At 45.9% G+C, this 13,709-nt stretch overlaps 1 protein-coding gene across 3 annotated transcripts in view; it reads left to right on the top strand.

Annotated features, from left to right (window-relative positions):
* The window catches only part of ASTN1 (astrotactin 1), a 293,665-nt gene that overhangs the window by 188,627 nt on the left and 91,329 nt on the right, over positions 1–13,709 (top strand). For 2 of the 3 annotated variants that reach the window (XM_032393409.1, XM_032393410.1), the window contains exons 9-11: positions 5,244–5,318; positions 11,915–12,052; positions 12,573–12,723. In XM_032393409.1, coding sequence (XP_032249300.1) covers positions 5,244–5,318; positions 11,915–12,052; positions 12,573–12,723 — 364 coding nt within the window. The remainder of the gene's footprint in view (positions 1–5,243; positions 5,319–11,914; positions 12,053–12,572; positions 12,724–13,709) is intronic. The other variant, XM_032393411.1, reaches the window with a different exon arrangement.

The following is a 13,709-nucleotide window of genomic DNA, read 5'->3' as shown; positions in this document are numbered from 1 at the left end:
CCTCTATTCCCCCTCTCCCCGCCAGGTGATGAGTCTTTTGAGCTCTCCACAAGGAAGCCCATCACCAGACATGCTGACCAAAAGCTTTTAAGGTCCGTTTCTAGGTGCCACTGTTAGGTAGAAAGCTGCTCTTAATCAAAAAGCCGCACTTGAAACACTCTTGTCCACAGAAGAAGTGGTCTCTTCCTGCACTGCCAGAGCTGGTGTGAACGGATCGCCCAGTCAGGCTGACCGTGCAGAATGTTCACCCGCTCATTTATGTCTAGGTTACATAGTGGAAGAAATGCCCAAAGGGCCAGTCAGGTCAAGTCAAGGCCACAGCCGGCTTCTGGCCCAGCCCAACACCAAGACCAAAGGGGAAAACCCCATGACTGCTGATGTGTCCTGGGGAAGAAGAGGAAGAGTTAAGGAGAGAAGCTGAAAGTCTGGGAGTTGCCCGTGCTTAGGAAAGAGTCTGCGTAGACTGTGGGTATAGTGTGAGATGGGGAGAGAGGAAAAGGCAAATAAAAGATGACTAATAGTTCCCAGCTTCCCCAGTTTGGGTGTGTGTCCCGCAAGCTGCTGTGTGTCCCATTACTGCAGCAGGGATTTTGCTCCTGCTTGAGGCCATGGGTCCCACCTGGTTGTCATGCTGGCCTGTGATTGCCCCCGAATCTAGGCCATCTGTCGCTGCCCACATGGGAGCGGGGGCAGCCTTCAGGGTCTTGATTGGTCAGAATGCAGAAATTAACCAACAGATAAACTCTATTCTGACTTCTGAGGCTGCTAATGTTCCTCAGCGAACAAGCTGTGACTGGCTTGTCCAGCGCAGGACACAGAATATTGGAGGCCACACATCTAAGCTGGAGTCAAGAGAGTGAAGTTTCCTTCCAACGGTAAGGTTCAACCTCGTGCCCACACCCGGCCTGATGCTACTCTTGGGCAACTCCACGGCCTCGCGCTCTTTCCACAGAACTAATCTTGACACGATCTGCTCAGGGATGCCACCCACTTCTGATGGAGGCCGCACTTTTGCCCCACAAGCAAATAGAGGCTGAGGTGGAAATTATTATTCTCTTTGACATTCACTCCCACTCCCAGCTCGAGACTTAAAACCCAAATGGGAATTGCGTCTGCTTAGATGTCTCTCCTTCCCTGGCCCCAGAGATTGGTCCAGGTGGCTCGTCTGATTCAGGACATGTCAAGCAGTTCCTCCATGGGTTATGCTTTCCTAACGAGGAGGGGGAGCCTCCCCTCTGTGGAGTGAACATCTAAAGACATGAGCTGCCGCCACTGGGGCCAAGTCTCCATCATGTGCTTCAGCCATTTTGAGAGAATAAAACCTGAAGAGTGAAAAACAAAGCAAAGAGAGGAAAGGGACCATTGGAGGGCCATGGGGCCCTGTTTCCAAGCATCCCTTAGGCAATGTCTGCGTCAGCCTGGATATAGGACTCAGTGATGGGCTTCTGACTTGGACCTCTACCCAGACAGCCCTGATACCGACACCTTTCCCCTGTCAGGTGGTCACGGGTAACTCAGTTCCCAAGTGTTTCTGGCGCTGTTAGGTCCAGCTCTTCATCGTGTTACCCCTGCCTTTTCCCGTGTGGCCCCCTGGAGCCTCTCCACTCATGTGCACCCAGCTCCCCGCTGTTACTGTTCTAGGCACCACCAACCCCCAGCCTTCCCAGCGCTCTACCGCTGCCCTACCACCTAGCTTACCTCCCGGAACTCCATTCCCCTTCCCGTTTACTCGTTCCCTTCTGTTTGCCTGGACATATATGGGTTTCTTCAGAAAGACTGCAGATTCCTTTGAGGGCAAGAATCTCTTTATCCCAACTCTTGTTGCCTAGCATCACAGTTCACACACAATAGGCCCTCCATAAATATTTGCTAAATAAATCAAACAAGAATCCCCATCTCTTTGACAGATCATCCTTGACCAGTGGGAAGAAAATGAATAAATTCTCTTTTATTCCTTTGCTAGAGTAGTTCGCAACGCTCACAGGATGCCCTAACCCCTTCTCTGTGTATTTAATGTCAATACTGTATCATCACTGTCCTGTGAAGTGATGGCTGGGTGGGCGGTGGGGGGCGGGGAGCTTTGATGTTCCCATGTTCATCCTGGGTAATGATGACCATGGCAGGCAACACACATATGTGTATAATCTGAGTTAAAGCCTGGTGTTACCATTCCATTTGCACCTCTTCCTGCAGAGAAATTAGGGAATCTCCTTACTAGAGTATTTATATTTGATTTGGGTAACCGATAAATTTAACTTTTTTAGCAAATGATTGTAGGACACTCCCTAAATGCCAGAGACCGTTCTGAACACTTAAGCTGTATTACATCGTTCCTCCTCATGACAGCCTTGCCAAGCAGATATAATTGTTTCCATCAACCTCATTTTGCAGGTGAGGAAATGGGGACACAATGATTAAGGGACTTGCTCAAGATCACATAGTGATTGGTGGTGAAGCTGGAATTGGAAGTAGGCAGGCTGGTTCCAGAACCCATGTCCTAATTGCTGTACCCTGCTGCCTCTCATTGTGATCTGGGCAAGTTCTACCCTGCACATCTGTGCCCTTGGAATTTGAGTTGTCTTTCTCAATCTCCAGGCCCCTTGAGAACAGGAGGGCTCTTTGGTCTGACCTACCTAGCAACATGCTGATGTGTGCTTAATCAGTGGGCTCATTGATTTATTACCTATGGCTTGCATACAGGTTTATTTATGTTATTCTATGCAGTTAATTGTTCACATTGTAATCAACGCCAGTCCTGAAATTTGGCTCCTCAAAATATATTTTCAAAAACCTAGGAACCAAGCCAAGAATTAACTCTAATTACACATTGTACCAGTTTTGAGTACTGGAGATGACTCGAAGGCAAAATATGTGTTATTTAAAATTACTAAACAGATAGTAAATAAAATGTGATTTTACCCAACAGAGAGATAAAGTTGCATGTCCTTCTTTTTCTACTGCCCTTTCAGTAGGTGTCAAAGATCATGGGGGACTTTTTTCCTCATGACTTCTAGACTTTTTCTTGAATTAATACATAATTTTTAGCTGCCCATAAGCCACCACTTGCTGTTCAGCAAAAAAGAACCATATTCAAACCCCTCTTTGTGGGTTCACCTCCAATAAAGAGAACAAACACGAAAAACACAAGGGGGAGAACTGTTTATTTGATGCAGAGGTTATTCATAATACAGTGTGGGGTACTTTTTGGAGCCAATTCTAGTTGCTTCAGGGTATTTCTAAATTGAATTCCAGGAATAAAGGGTTTATAAATAGTAAGCATAAAAAGCAGATGCATTCATCCCAGCCACTTCCTTATGTAGTCCTAATGGCTTCCCTTGCAACTATTAACTCCTTTGGCTAGTTAATTGGTTAACTAGTTAAGTTGGTGGTGCTCAACCCTATCAGACCCAACACCCTGTTTTATAATAAATTTTTTAACCCCATTTATAATCCTTTCATGAAATTCATAAATAATAAAATCTACATATGCAAGATTTCAACTATAAATATAATGCCTTAACAGTGATTAAAAGAGAAATAAAAAGAAAGTAATTTATAATTATAGAGTAACCATTTTAATGTGTAAATGCTGTGGTAGTATTGCAATAAGAGAAATTAAAATAAAGTCTTCACAGACATTTGCACCTGATGTTGATTCATCATAATGTAATATGTAAAATAATATGTGATATACAATATATGTAAGAGCAATATAGACTGATCCAGATGTGCTGTATTGATGATTCAAAAATCATGAACAGCATTGTGGACAATGATATCATTTTCCAAACTTATGAACAAATCTTGGTGAAATTTCTAATGATGTATCATCTTCCCTCGATTTACATGGTAGTTATGCAAGTAGAAAATGTGTCATATATCCAAACAGTACAAGCTGCTTAGTGCTTATATGTAAATGGAGTTAGCATCTTGGCTCAGGTCACAATAGACAAGCTTGCACCTATGTAAATGTGTAGTGAGACATTCAGTAGTTTGCAGGACATATGGAATTGCTTTGTTACGCAGAGCTATCCTAAGCACTGTACTCTTCTAGCCTTTCTAGCCCTGCCCTATAAATGCCAGCAATGTCCCCCAAGCTCGTGTTACTAAAGAACAACCATGAATGTCCCCAAATGCACTCTACTGGGTGATATCACCCACACTGACAACCCCTGGGTTAGTTCCCAACATTAGCCCCAAATCATAATTATGTCAATTTATTCTGCTGACTTTTTCTGGTTCTTGAAAACCAAAGGCATGTCTACAGTAAAATCTTTAATCCTTGGGTTAGTTTTGGGACTGAGTTCCATGGGAACAAGGGCTCAGTTCACCCAGGACGCACGATATCTAGTACCCAACACAATCCTGGGCTTCACTAAGTCTAGCTCAAATAATTTTGAGTAAATAATTTTGGGGTTAGACATTTGGGTTAGCCAAAAGATATGTACTATTTAAATGAAATAGTTTTGCTAACTTTCAAGTATAGGTGACAAAACCTAGAAGCTCACAAGGGAGACTTGTAGTTAAGAATTATTTAAAAATACCATTTCAATTGTTTCTGCTTGAATGAATGACATTAAAAGGTTTGAAAACATCTGGAACCTGTCCAAGACCCAGAATCCTCATGTCATTTTGAGTAGGGAAAGGGGGCATGTTGAGGACCCCGTGGGAGCTGTGGCTTTGGCCTAAGAGGTTTGCTTCATCTTCACAGCGGTCTGGAGGCAGCCGTTATTAACCCTATTTTTACCAAAGAGGAGATTAGACTCCACAAGGCAAATAAGCTGTCCACAGTAAGCCAGTTGGGTCAAGAGCAGAACAGTGTTCGAACCCAGAACTGTCTGATTCCAGAGGTTTCGTTTTTCCCAAGACATCATGCTACTCCTCTTTTTTTAAGTGAGACAAATCTAAGTGTCTGTCTGTTAGGTCTACATTGGAAGGACCATGAATTACAGCTATGTGAGGTCCACCTTAATATAATTTTACTCTCTATGTAGTTGTTGTCCTGCCCATGACATCCCATTTTCCTAGTGGTTCAGTGATTTTTATGTTGAAACCATTCTTGGTCTGGTTCCAGCATTCAGGGTCTTGTGTGAGCTCCCGTCTGTGGGAGTCTCTGGAGGGCAGGGATGAGGTTCTCTCTGTCTCTGGGACTCCAGTACCCAGCATGGTGCCTCTCGCACAAAGTGGATGTTCTGAGAGTGTTTGTGGAGTTGATTTTAATTGAACGATGTTTCTCCTTTCAGGCCTTGGCCTTACACAATATTTCAGCGGGGCTTTGACCTGGTTTTGGGAGAACAGCCTTCTGATAAAATATTCAGGTAAGTGGCTGTCTAGGGACTTGCTTATGTATGTCTACAAGCCCCATGACCCACTTTCCACTGAACTTTCTTTCCTAGAGATAAAGTATAACCTGGGAACCACGTTTAGCAGTTCTGCCCTCCTCGTAACCAAAGCACCGGCCCCGCACTCTTGCCTGGTGACACCGTGGAGAACTTGGGAGGGCAAACAACTCTGTTTGGGTCCTGGTTTCCTTCCTTGCCTGCTCTGTGAACCCCCGTAATTTACTTAGCCTCTTGGAGCCTCCAGTTTCCGCGTTTGTTAAGTGGGGCTACGTCATATGCCTAGTTCTATTGCTGTGGGGAATATATGAGATAATGCAGGGAGACCCCCTGGCACAGAAATTGGCACAGAGCAGGCAATTAATGTCAGTTTCTGCTTCTCCATTTTGCATCTAATTTGCACCTTTTTCATAAAATCTTGCTCAAAATGAATCTGTCCCACCCCTGCCGCCTCCTTTTCTCAGCTCTACTTCATTATTATTTTCTTCTCCCTACCACCCTCCTAAACAAATTGGATGTGTCTGGTCCCTCCCAAATTTCTACCGACACACCTGGAATAGCACAAGCTGAAAAAGTCAACAAGCAGAGGAAGGCCTGGGTGCCGCCGTGAACTATTGGATTTTCATAAAGGTTCATTCGCACCAGGCTTTAGCTGGAATACATGTTTATTGCCAAACTAAGATCTTACCATCCATTTATTCTTTCAATCTATCCGTCACTCAGTGAATGTGCAGCACAATGTGCATCTGCTAACTACCAGCTAAGTGCCCGAGATGGCATGTGGCCTGGCAATGTGGATGTGAATACGTCTCCCTCCGCGTGCATGTCCCCAGGAAGAGGAAGTCAGCAGGGCTGCAGGAGGGTCTCATGTCAAAGCATGCATTAAGCTAGCGCAAGGCACTATGGGAGGAATGGGGAGCAGTGTGAGGCAGATGGAAACCTCATTTCCTTTTCCCTGCACTCCTATAATACGCTGAGTCTCATGTATTCACTGCTCCCTTTCCAGGCCCTTCCTTCCCCAGACCCTCCCTGTCAGCCAGTCCTGGGCCTAGGTGTTCCTTTTGCTCCTGCATTTGCCGCCTAGAGGTGGGTCCTCTGCCCCAGCTTCTCCTGCCCCCACCTCCCTGCTGGCTCCAGATGGACCGGGTTTGGCCCCTGCAGTGATCTCTTAAGGTGTGCTCTTAGTAAAAGCGCAGATTTACAGAATCACTTCCTCACAGGGCCTCCCCTTGCCTTTTTCCCTCCTGAATGTCTCTCCCCAGGAAGGCTAGGTCACATTAATGGCATTGGCCGGAGGCTACTTTTGAGGATTTGTGCTACACAAGATGTCAGCTATATTCCTTAGACTACGACTTGGGCATTTAAACTTTCCAACAGTGATTTATCATTTGGCTGACTTTTTTCTCTCATTTTCTGATGCTGGTCTGCGAGGACCTTCGAAGGGTGATAAAGATAAGGCAGATGGAGAGCCTCGTGGAGTTTGGCTGATTAATGTGGATAAGTTTCCTCTCCCCTAAAAGTCAGAAACTAACACTTTGAAAAACAGGGACCTTAATGAAATTGCTATTAGAGCAGAACCTGCACAAGAACTATGTTTCCATCCCCACAAGCACCATTTATTCTTTTCAAGTTTGTTAGCTGCCAACTGGATGTGATGCCCTAGCACTACCGAGGGGTCAGTTGCATGGTTTGACCCTTTCAGTCAACTATTTCGGGAGCCAGTGCGGTAATCAATCATGTTGGTCCCTAACGTGACAATAACTAGTCTCTCCGACAAATGCAATGGGTCATGATTTACCTGTTACAGGTATTAGGAACTTTAATCGAAACCACTCTGGGATCTGAGTAAACCAACTGCCAGTGGCTATTCTGGAAAATTCTGTGACCTGGTCAGTGACCGTAATCTCTTAAAGAAGCTAAGGACTATTTACTTGCTATTCTGCTCACCTATGATTTAGTGTCCTGATGAATTCCAAGCCACTGCACATTTCTGACATTTGAGTCTTTCTGCTATTGAATGTCAGTGTACAAGTCTGTTTTATATGTTGCTCTTCTCCTGTGGAACCTTCTGTTCTTAGTCAAATCTATTCCCTACCTGATCCACTGTCCCCAGCAACTTGAAGAGTTCCTACTCTGCACTGTGGCTCATCCTCTTTCCTCTAACAAGAATATATATTCTCCTCCTAATATAAACACTACCCATTTTCATGGTCTACACCATTGCAAGAAACTGGTTTAGATGTTTTGGATTGATCAAACAAATATGACTGACATAGTCCCTGACTTCAAGGAATTTACAGTTTCATCCAAAAATTGTTCTCCCACCCTGATCCTCCAGGAGAATCCCAGTCGGGTTCAGAAATGACCAGTGATCTTACCCAGCACAAACCAATTAATTGGAAAGTTCTGAGATGTGGGACCAGGCCATAAATGTTCTTTCAAAGCACCATGGTAATCCTGATCTCTACCCAGGATTGAGAAACGTTGTTCTAAAGCTTCTCCAACCCACAATGACTTTCCCCCCTCCAAATATCTGTAATGTAGTGACTGTAATATTTATGTGTCAATTATTTTATCTCATGTTTATTTTTATTTGCCTATTTATTTCCCCAGTGAAATGGTTGTCTTCTTGAGGGAAAGGGTAGTACCCTATATGGCTTTAAATATTTAACATCTAACACACAATTTGGAACACAGTAGATCTCCAGTAAATATCTGTAGTTGATCATTTCAGGTGTTTCCTAAGGACTTGAAATCAGATTAATAAAGGACCTTGATACCCAACCCAGCCTTAGTAATCTGCAATCCCAAAGAAACTGGGAAGGGCCCAGGCTAGACTCAAAGGGTCCGAGAAAGCTGAACGTCCAGCTAAGTCTTCTCAGCAAACCCAGGGTGGTCCCAGAGATGTCCTTTCCATTGTCGCTAGGATCATCCCATTCCACTAGACCCTTTAGTGAAAGGGATTGGTGCAGACCAGATTTCTCTCTCAGAGACCTTCCTTCCCACATGAGTACATGTGTCACTGGGAACAACAATTCATCCTGGACTGGCCTGCTCTGGAGGAGAGTGGAGATGCCAGGCCAAGAGCTATTCATCCATTTCCTCACATTCTTTTTGATGCCAAGCCGCAGTGAGTGTATAGGCTTATTCTGTCCAGTGCTCTCTGGCAAGTATTGACCTCTGAACAGAAGTTTTAAGCTAGTTCAACAATGTCGTGTGCACGACTCAGGCTACAGCTGAGCCATCAACTGCAGTGGTCACCACCAGCTGTCACGAGAGAAGGCCCAACTTGGGAAAGCATTCCAGATGCTCTCCCAATTTCTCTTTGGTGGCTTTTTGAAGTCATTCCTGCCAAATCTGTATGAATGAGGGACAGATGAGATTTCAGGACACAGCTTTTTCTCTGACAGTTTGTTCTATATTTGGTTTTTGGAGTTACTCAGTAAATTTTGCAGAGGAAAGAAAACTTTAGAATCTCATAGGCATGAGCCAAGTATGGGCTGGAAAGCTCTGTGAGCCTTACTTGGGTACACCAAACCCCATCTTTCCTACGGAGAGGTGACCTTTGGGAGGTTGCTAAGCTCCTTATAATCTTAATTGACAAATCAGTGAAATGGAGCCAAGTGACCAACCTCAGAGGACTGTTGTGAGGATAAATGGAGCAGCTCTACGGAGCACCTGTCATGGTGAGATTTCTCAAGTGAGGTTAGTCTCAGCCACACCTGACTGCTTCCTCTGCGGGTTTCACCTTGGCCCTACCAGGGATTGAAGATCACACTGTTTTTTCTTGCTAATGTGGTCCAGCGTTATGTCTCAGAAACTACTGGGCACTTTGCGAATTCCTCACGACGTGAAACCCAGATCCTTCTTGACCACTAAATCCATTCAAACCCAGAGATTAAGCCCTGTCCTGCTCTAAATGAAGGATAATCTTCACCATCACTTCTACTTTTAAATTTGAAAATGGAGATTATATCCCCCTGTAGACTGTGCAAACTAGAGAACATAACTAAATCTTCTTATTGATCAGTCAATAAATACTTATGGAGTGACCCCCACCCCTTGGGCCAAAAATTTGTGTTAGGCAGTGGGAAAACAAAGATGCCATCCAAGAGAGCACATTCTTCTGAGTGGTGACAGACAAAGGAAAAGGTGGGCACAATTCAACATCTCCAGGGCAGCCGGGGGCCATGTGTGTGCACAGAGGAGTGTCCATTTCTCAGCCTGAAGTTGAGCCTGAAGATCCTGGAGGGCTTTCTGGAAGGGGTGGGAATTTTAACTGAGTTTTAAAATGACTGGCATCCAGCAAAGAATAAGAGCAAAGGCAAAGAGGTGAGAAAATGAAGGTGACTTTAGGAGCTATAGTCAGCTTGCACCGTAGAAGCACAAAGTGTGAGGCAGGGTTTGGTTTAAGGAGAAGCTGAAGAAGTGGGTGGGAATGGCATCTTTGGAGATGTAAACTTTGCTCTGTAGGTCTTAGATGCCTTGAGCAGTTTTAGCTGGAGAAAAAGGTAGCTTCCTGTTCCCTTTGAGTTGTTGCTGCATGCAGAGGAAGGGAAAGCTGAAATGGAGGGACGTGGGACTCTCTTCCAAAAGGAAAATTAACCATCAGAAATATGCTAGAACTGCCAACTGTTTCCTAAAACCTGTTTCATAAATTATAAGCTACAGGTCCCAGATTTGTTGCTCTGCATCTGTGCAAACTTGTAATTTTATAACCAAAATAGAAAACAGAAATTCACCTCTATGTCCAAATAAACAAATAAACTGCTTCCTCCCAGTACCATTCAAACTTGCATATGTTCCCTCGGAAACAACAGATTATTTATAATATTAGTGGTGCCCTCAGCCCAGCCTGCCTACTGTAATGGTGCCCTCAAGAATGTCCATCCTGAAATGCAGGGTCAGCACAACTACTCACATGTTGTTGCCTTCGACCCACTTCAACCCTAAGTTCCAAATTCCAGGCACTTTGGGGCAATCACTTGCCCCGAATTGGCTCTTTAATCTTGCCAGGTGAGGGAGCATGCGTGCGTGTGTGTGTGTGTGTGTGTGTGTGTGTGTGTGTGTGTGAAGGGGCTGGCAGGCCTTCAGTTTTGGCAGGTGTCCTCTTCTGTCCCCTACTAATGGGCCTCCCTCACCTGGTGCAGACCCCTCCCTGTGTCCCTGCACAGACCTAGCCCCAACTATTGCCTTCTGTCCCCAGGGCTGGGAAGAGTTGAGGGCCTCCTTCAGAGCAAGAGGCACTGTTGATATTTCAGTGCTGCTTAATGCAGAGATTTGCCCAGCAGGTCAGAGAAGTAGGGGACCAAGAGTGAGGTTGGGAATGAGGGAACCATCTCCCAAATCCTGGCCATATCCCACATGCTCAGTGGTTTTGCCTCTCCCCTAGGCACCTGCCTTCTCTTCTTTCAGCCGTTCTAGCTCCTAGGGCTGTCATTCAGGGAGTGGGTGAAAATCTCGCGAGCCTTGGTCTATGGGTATTCTCTGCAGCCAACATTCCAGAGCGCTACATTTCTCATAAAAGATCTCATGCCATCAGTCTGGTTTCCTAGCATCTCCGGCAACCCCAGGGAGTGGAGAAGGGAGTGTGTGGGTTAAGGGAGAGGTAAGAGTGAGATTCTGAAGTGGTGCTCTGTGACCAGCATGCTGATCAAGCCAGGGCTGGGTTCTTTCTAATTGTAGGCATTCTTCAATTGTTCCTCCCTCCGCATTAAAGTTGGAAGGGGCCGCCAGACTGCCACAGCCTTGTGATATCCCACCCACACTGGCTTTTATCCCACAGACTATTTTTGACTGTGAACACAGAGTATTTGAATGCCTTTGAAATAGAATGAATGAATAAATAAACAAATAATCTTTCATGGTTTCCTTAAGCTCTCCCTTGAAATGCTGATTGATTCTTTTATTCCTTTTAGCCCCTGTTATAAGAATTAAAAAAAAAAAAAAAACACAACACAATCTCCCCTGCCTCCCAAGGGTTACAGCCATTAGCTGAGGGTGTGGGTAGGAGTTAGGAGAATACATCCAGGCTTGTTCTGCTCATCCTCTTCTCCTCTCCCTGGGGCTCCTGGCTTAAGCTGTTTCTGTGTGCATCACCCAACAACCAGAACGCGGGAGCTTCTCACTTCCTTTCCCCTGGTAGGGTTTCTCCAGGCACAGAGAGCAACCACCACTACCACTGAGTGTGTAATCCGAGGGATGGGGATGGTGGGAGGCCAGCCTGTCGCTTCAATCAAAATTCTTCCAGTTATATCTGACTTAGGATTGAGGAAGCCCAGCTTCACATCTGAAGGAAACTGGAATTGGATTTCCTAGGGCTTGGTAAAAACCACTTCCAACAGCTGGTGAGTGGGTGCCACCATCAGTTCTCCCAGATGGCCGGACAGGTGCGCAGGAGTAGGCCTCTCTGCCTCCCTCGGGCTCAGTCGTCTTGTCCACAGAATGGCCGTCAGCTCCCTTTTCTGAAGAGGTGGCGAGGGCTGAGAAGGAAGCCCCTGACAGCAGAAGGCTCAGTCCTCCTGCGGGCTGCTGGTCTCCCAGCCGTAACCACCTGGTATTGGGTGTCCCTGCAGATTCACCTACACCCTTGGGGAGGGCATGTGGCTGCCCCTCAGCAAGAGCTTTGTGATCCCACCGGCTGAACTGGCCATTAACCCTTCCGCGAAGTGTAAGACGGACATGACAGTGATGGAGGACGCTGTGGAGGTCAGGTGCGTCTGGGCCCAGGGAGCCGAGGCCACACTTGGCGTGGGGAGCTGAGTGAGGAACTACCTGAAGGCCCAAGGAGCTAGGGAAGGAATCACAACAAGCTGAAAGGGGAAGTTGGCAAGCTGCCTTCCAATTCCCAGTACGAAGTGCCAGCATCTACTCTATCTGGGTCAATATCGCACACCCCAAGGCTCATGCTCTGGGAGAGGACATAAAATTAGAGTTTGTAAGCACTTCCCACATCCCCTAAGGACTGACAGGCAATAAAATGTTAATTTCCTTGCCCAAGTTTAGACCTCCTTCTTTGACCAGGCATTACAGCCTTGGCTCATTTCCCAGATATGGAGAATGTCCATAATTTGTTAGTTCAAGGCTCAGAGTGTGGCTGATCTTTACTCTGTGTGAGCAAGAGCGAGACGTGACACGGTTGACTAGATAGGAACTTGGAATGTGATGCTACTTGTTGCACCTGAAGTCCCCTTGACTCCTCCCCCTCCCCCTCCCCGCCGTGTCTCCCCACAGAGAGGAGCTGATGACCTCGTCCTCCTTTGACAGCCTGGAGGTTCTGCTGGATTCCTTTGGGCCAGTGCGGGATTGCAGCAAGGATAACGGGGGCTGCAGTAAGAACTTCCGCTGCATCTCAGACCGCAAGCTGGACTCCACTGGTTGCGTGGTACGTCCGCCCCCTCAGTTGGGGTGGGGGGGGCACAGGGTAAGAAGTAATGCAGATACATAGATGAAAATACGTTGTGAATAAAAGAGAAGGCGCCTGGCTGGATAGCTGGTAGAACATGCGACTCTTAATCTTGAGGTTGTGAGTTCGAGCCCCATGATGGGTGTAGAGATCACTTAAAAATAAAATCTTTAAAAAAAGAGAGAAAGAAGGTAAAAAATGATCCCTCTCTAGTTGTCAGCACTGTCTAATCTAAATTATGAATTTTCTCAGGGCACCTGGGTGGCTCAGTCGATCAAGTGGCTGACTTTTGTTTTCGGCTCAGGTCACGATCTCAGTGTTGTGAGATCAGCCCGGGGCCAGGCTCTGTGCTGGGCGTGGAGCCTGCTTAAGATTCTCTCTCTCTCTCTTTCCTCCCCCCACCTCTCTCTAAAATAAAGAAAGAAAGAAAGAATAAGGAGCACCTGGGTGGCTCAGTCAGTTAAGCGTCTGCCTTCAGCTCAGGTCATGATCCCAGGGTCCTGGGATGGAGCCTTGCGTGGTCCAGGCTCCCTGCTCAGCGGGGAGCCTGCTTCTCCCTCTCCCTCTGCCTCTGTCCCTCCCCCCTGCTTGTGCTCTCTCTCTTTCCCACAAATAAATGAAATCTTAAAAATAAATAATAAAAAAATAAATTATGAATTTTCTCTTGACAGAGATGAGAAGCTAATCACCAGTCAGTTAATCAAGAAATATTTATGGAGCACCTACTGTGTGTACTATCACTATCCTAGGGAAATTTCATGAATTATATAGCAAGATTCTTTGTTTCCAATGTTACAATCTACTTGGTGAGGGATACCGCCAAACAATTCGAGAAGTAATTAGCTGCTGAATAGTATGACATTGACTCTGATAGGAATTCGACTGTATTGACTGTAATAGGAAATTCTACCTTTGTCTTGGGTCAAATGACTGTAGCAGGAGATTTGAGGAGAAACCTACCTAAG

Source organism: Phoca vitulina, unplaced genomic scaffold, assembly GCF_004348235.1.
Source record: "Phoca vitulina isolate PV1807 unplaced genomic scaffold, GSC_HSeal_1.0 scaffold73, whole genome shotgun sequence".
Taxonomy (NCBI): Eukaryota; Metazoa; Chordata; class Mammalia; order Carnivora; family Phocidae; genus Phoca; species Phoca vitulina.
The sequence above is the reverse complement of the archived record's forward strand: the minus strand, read 5'-3'. Positions and strand labels throughout refer to the sequence as shown.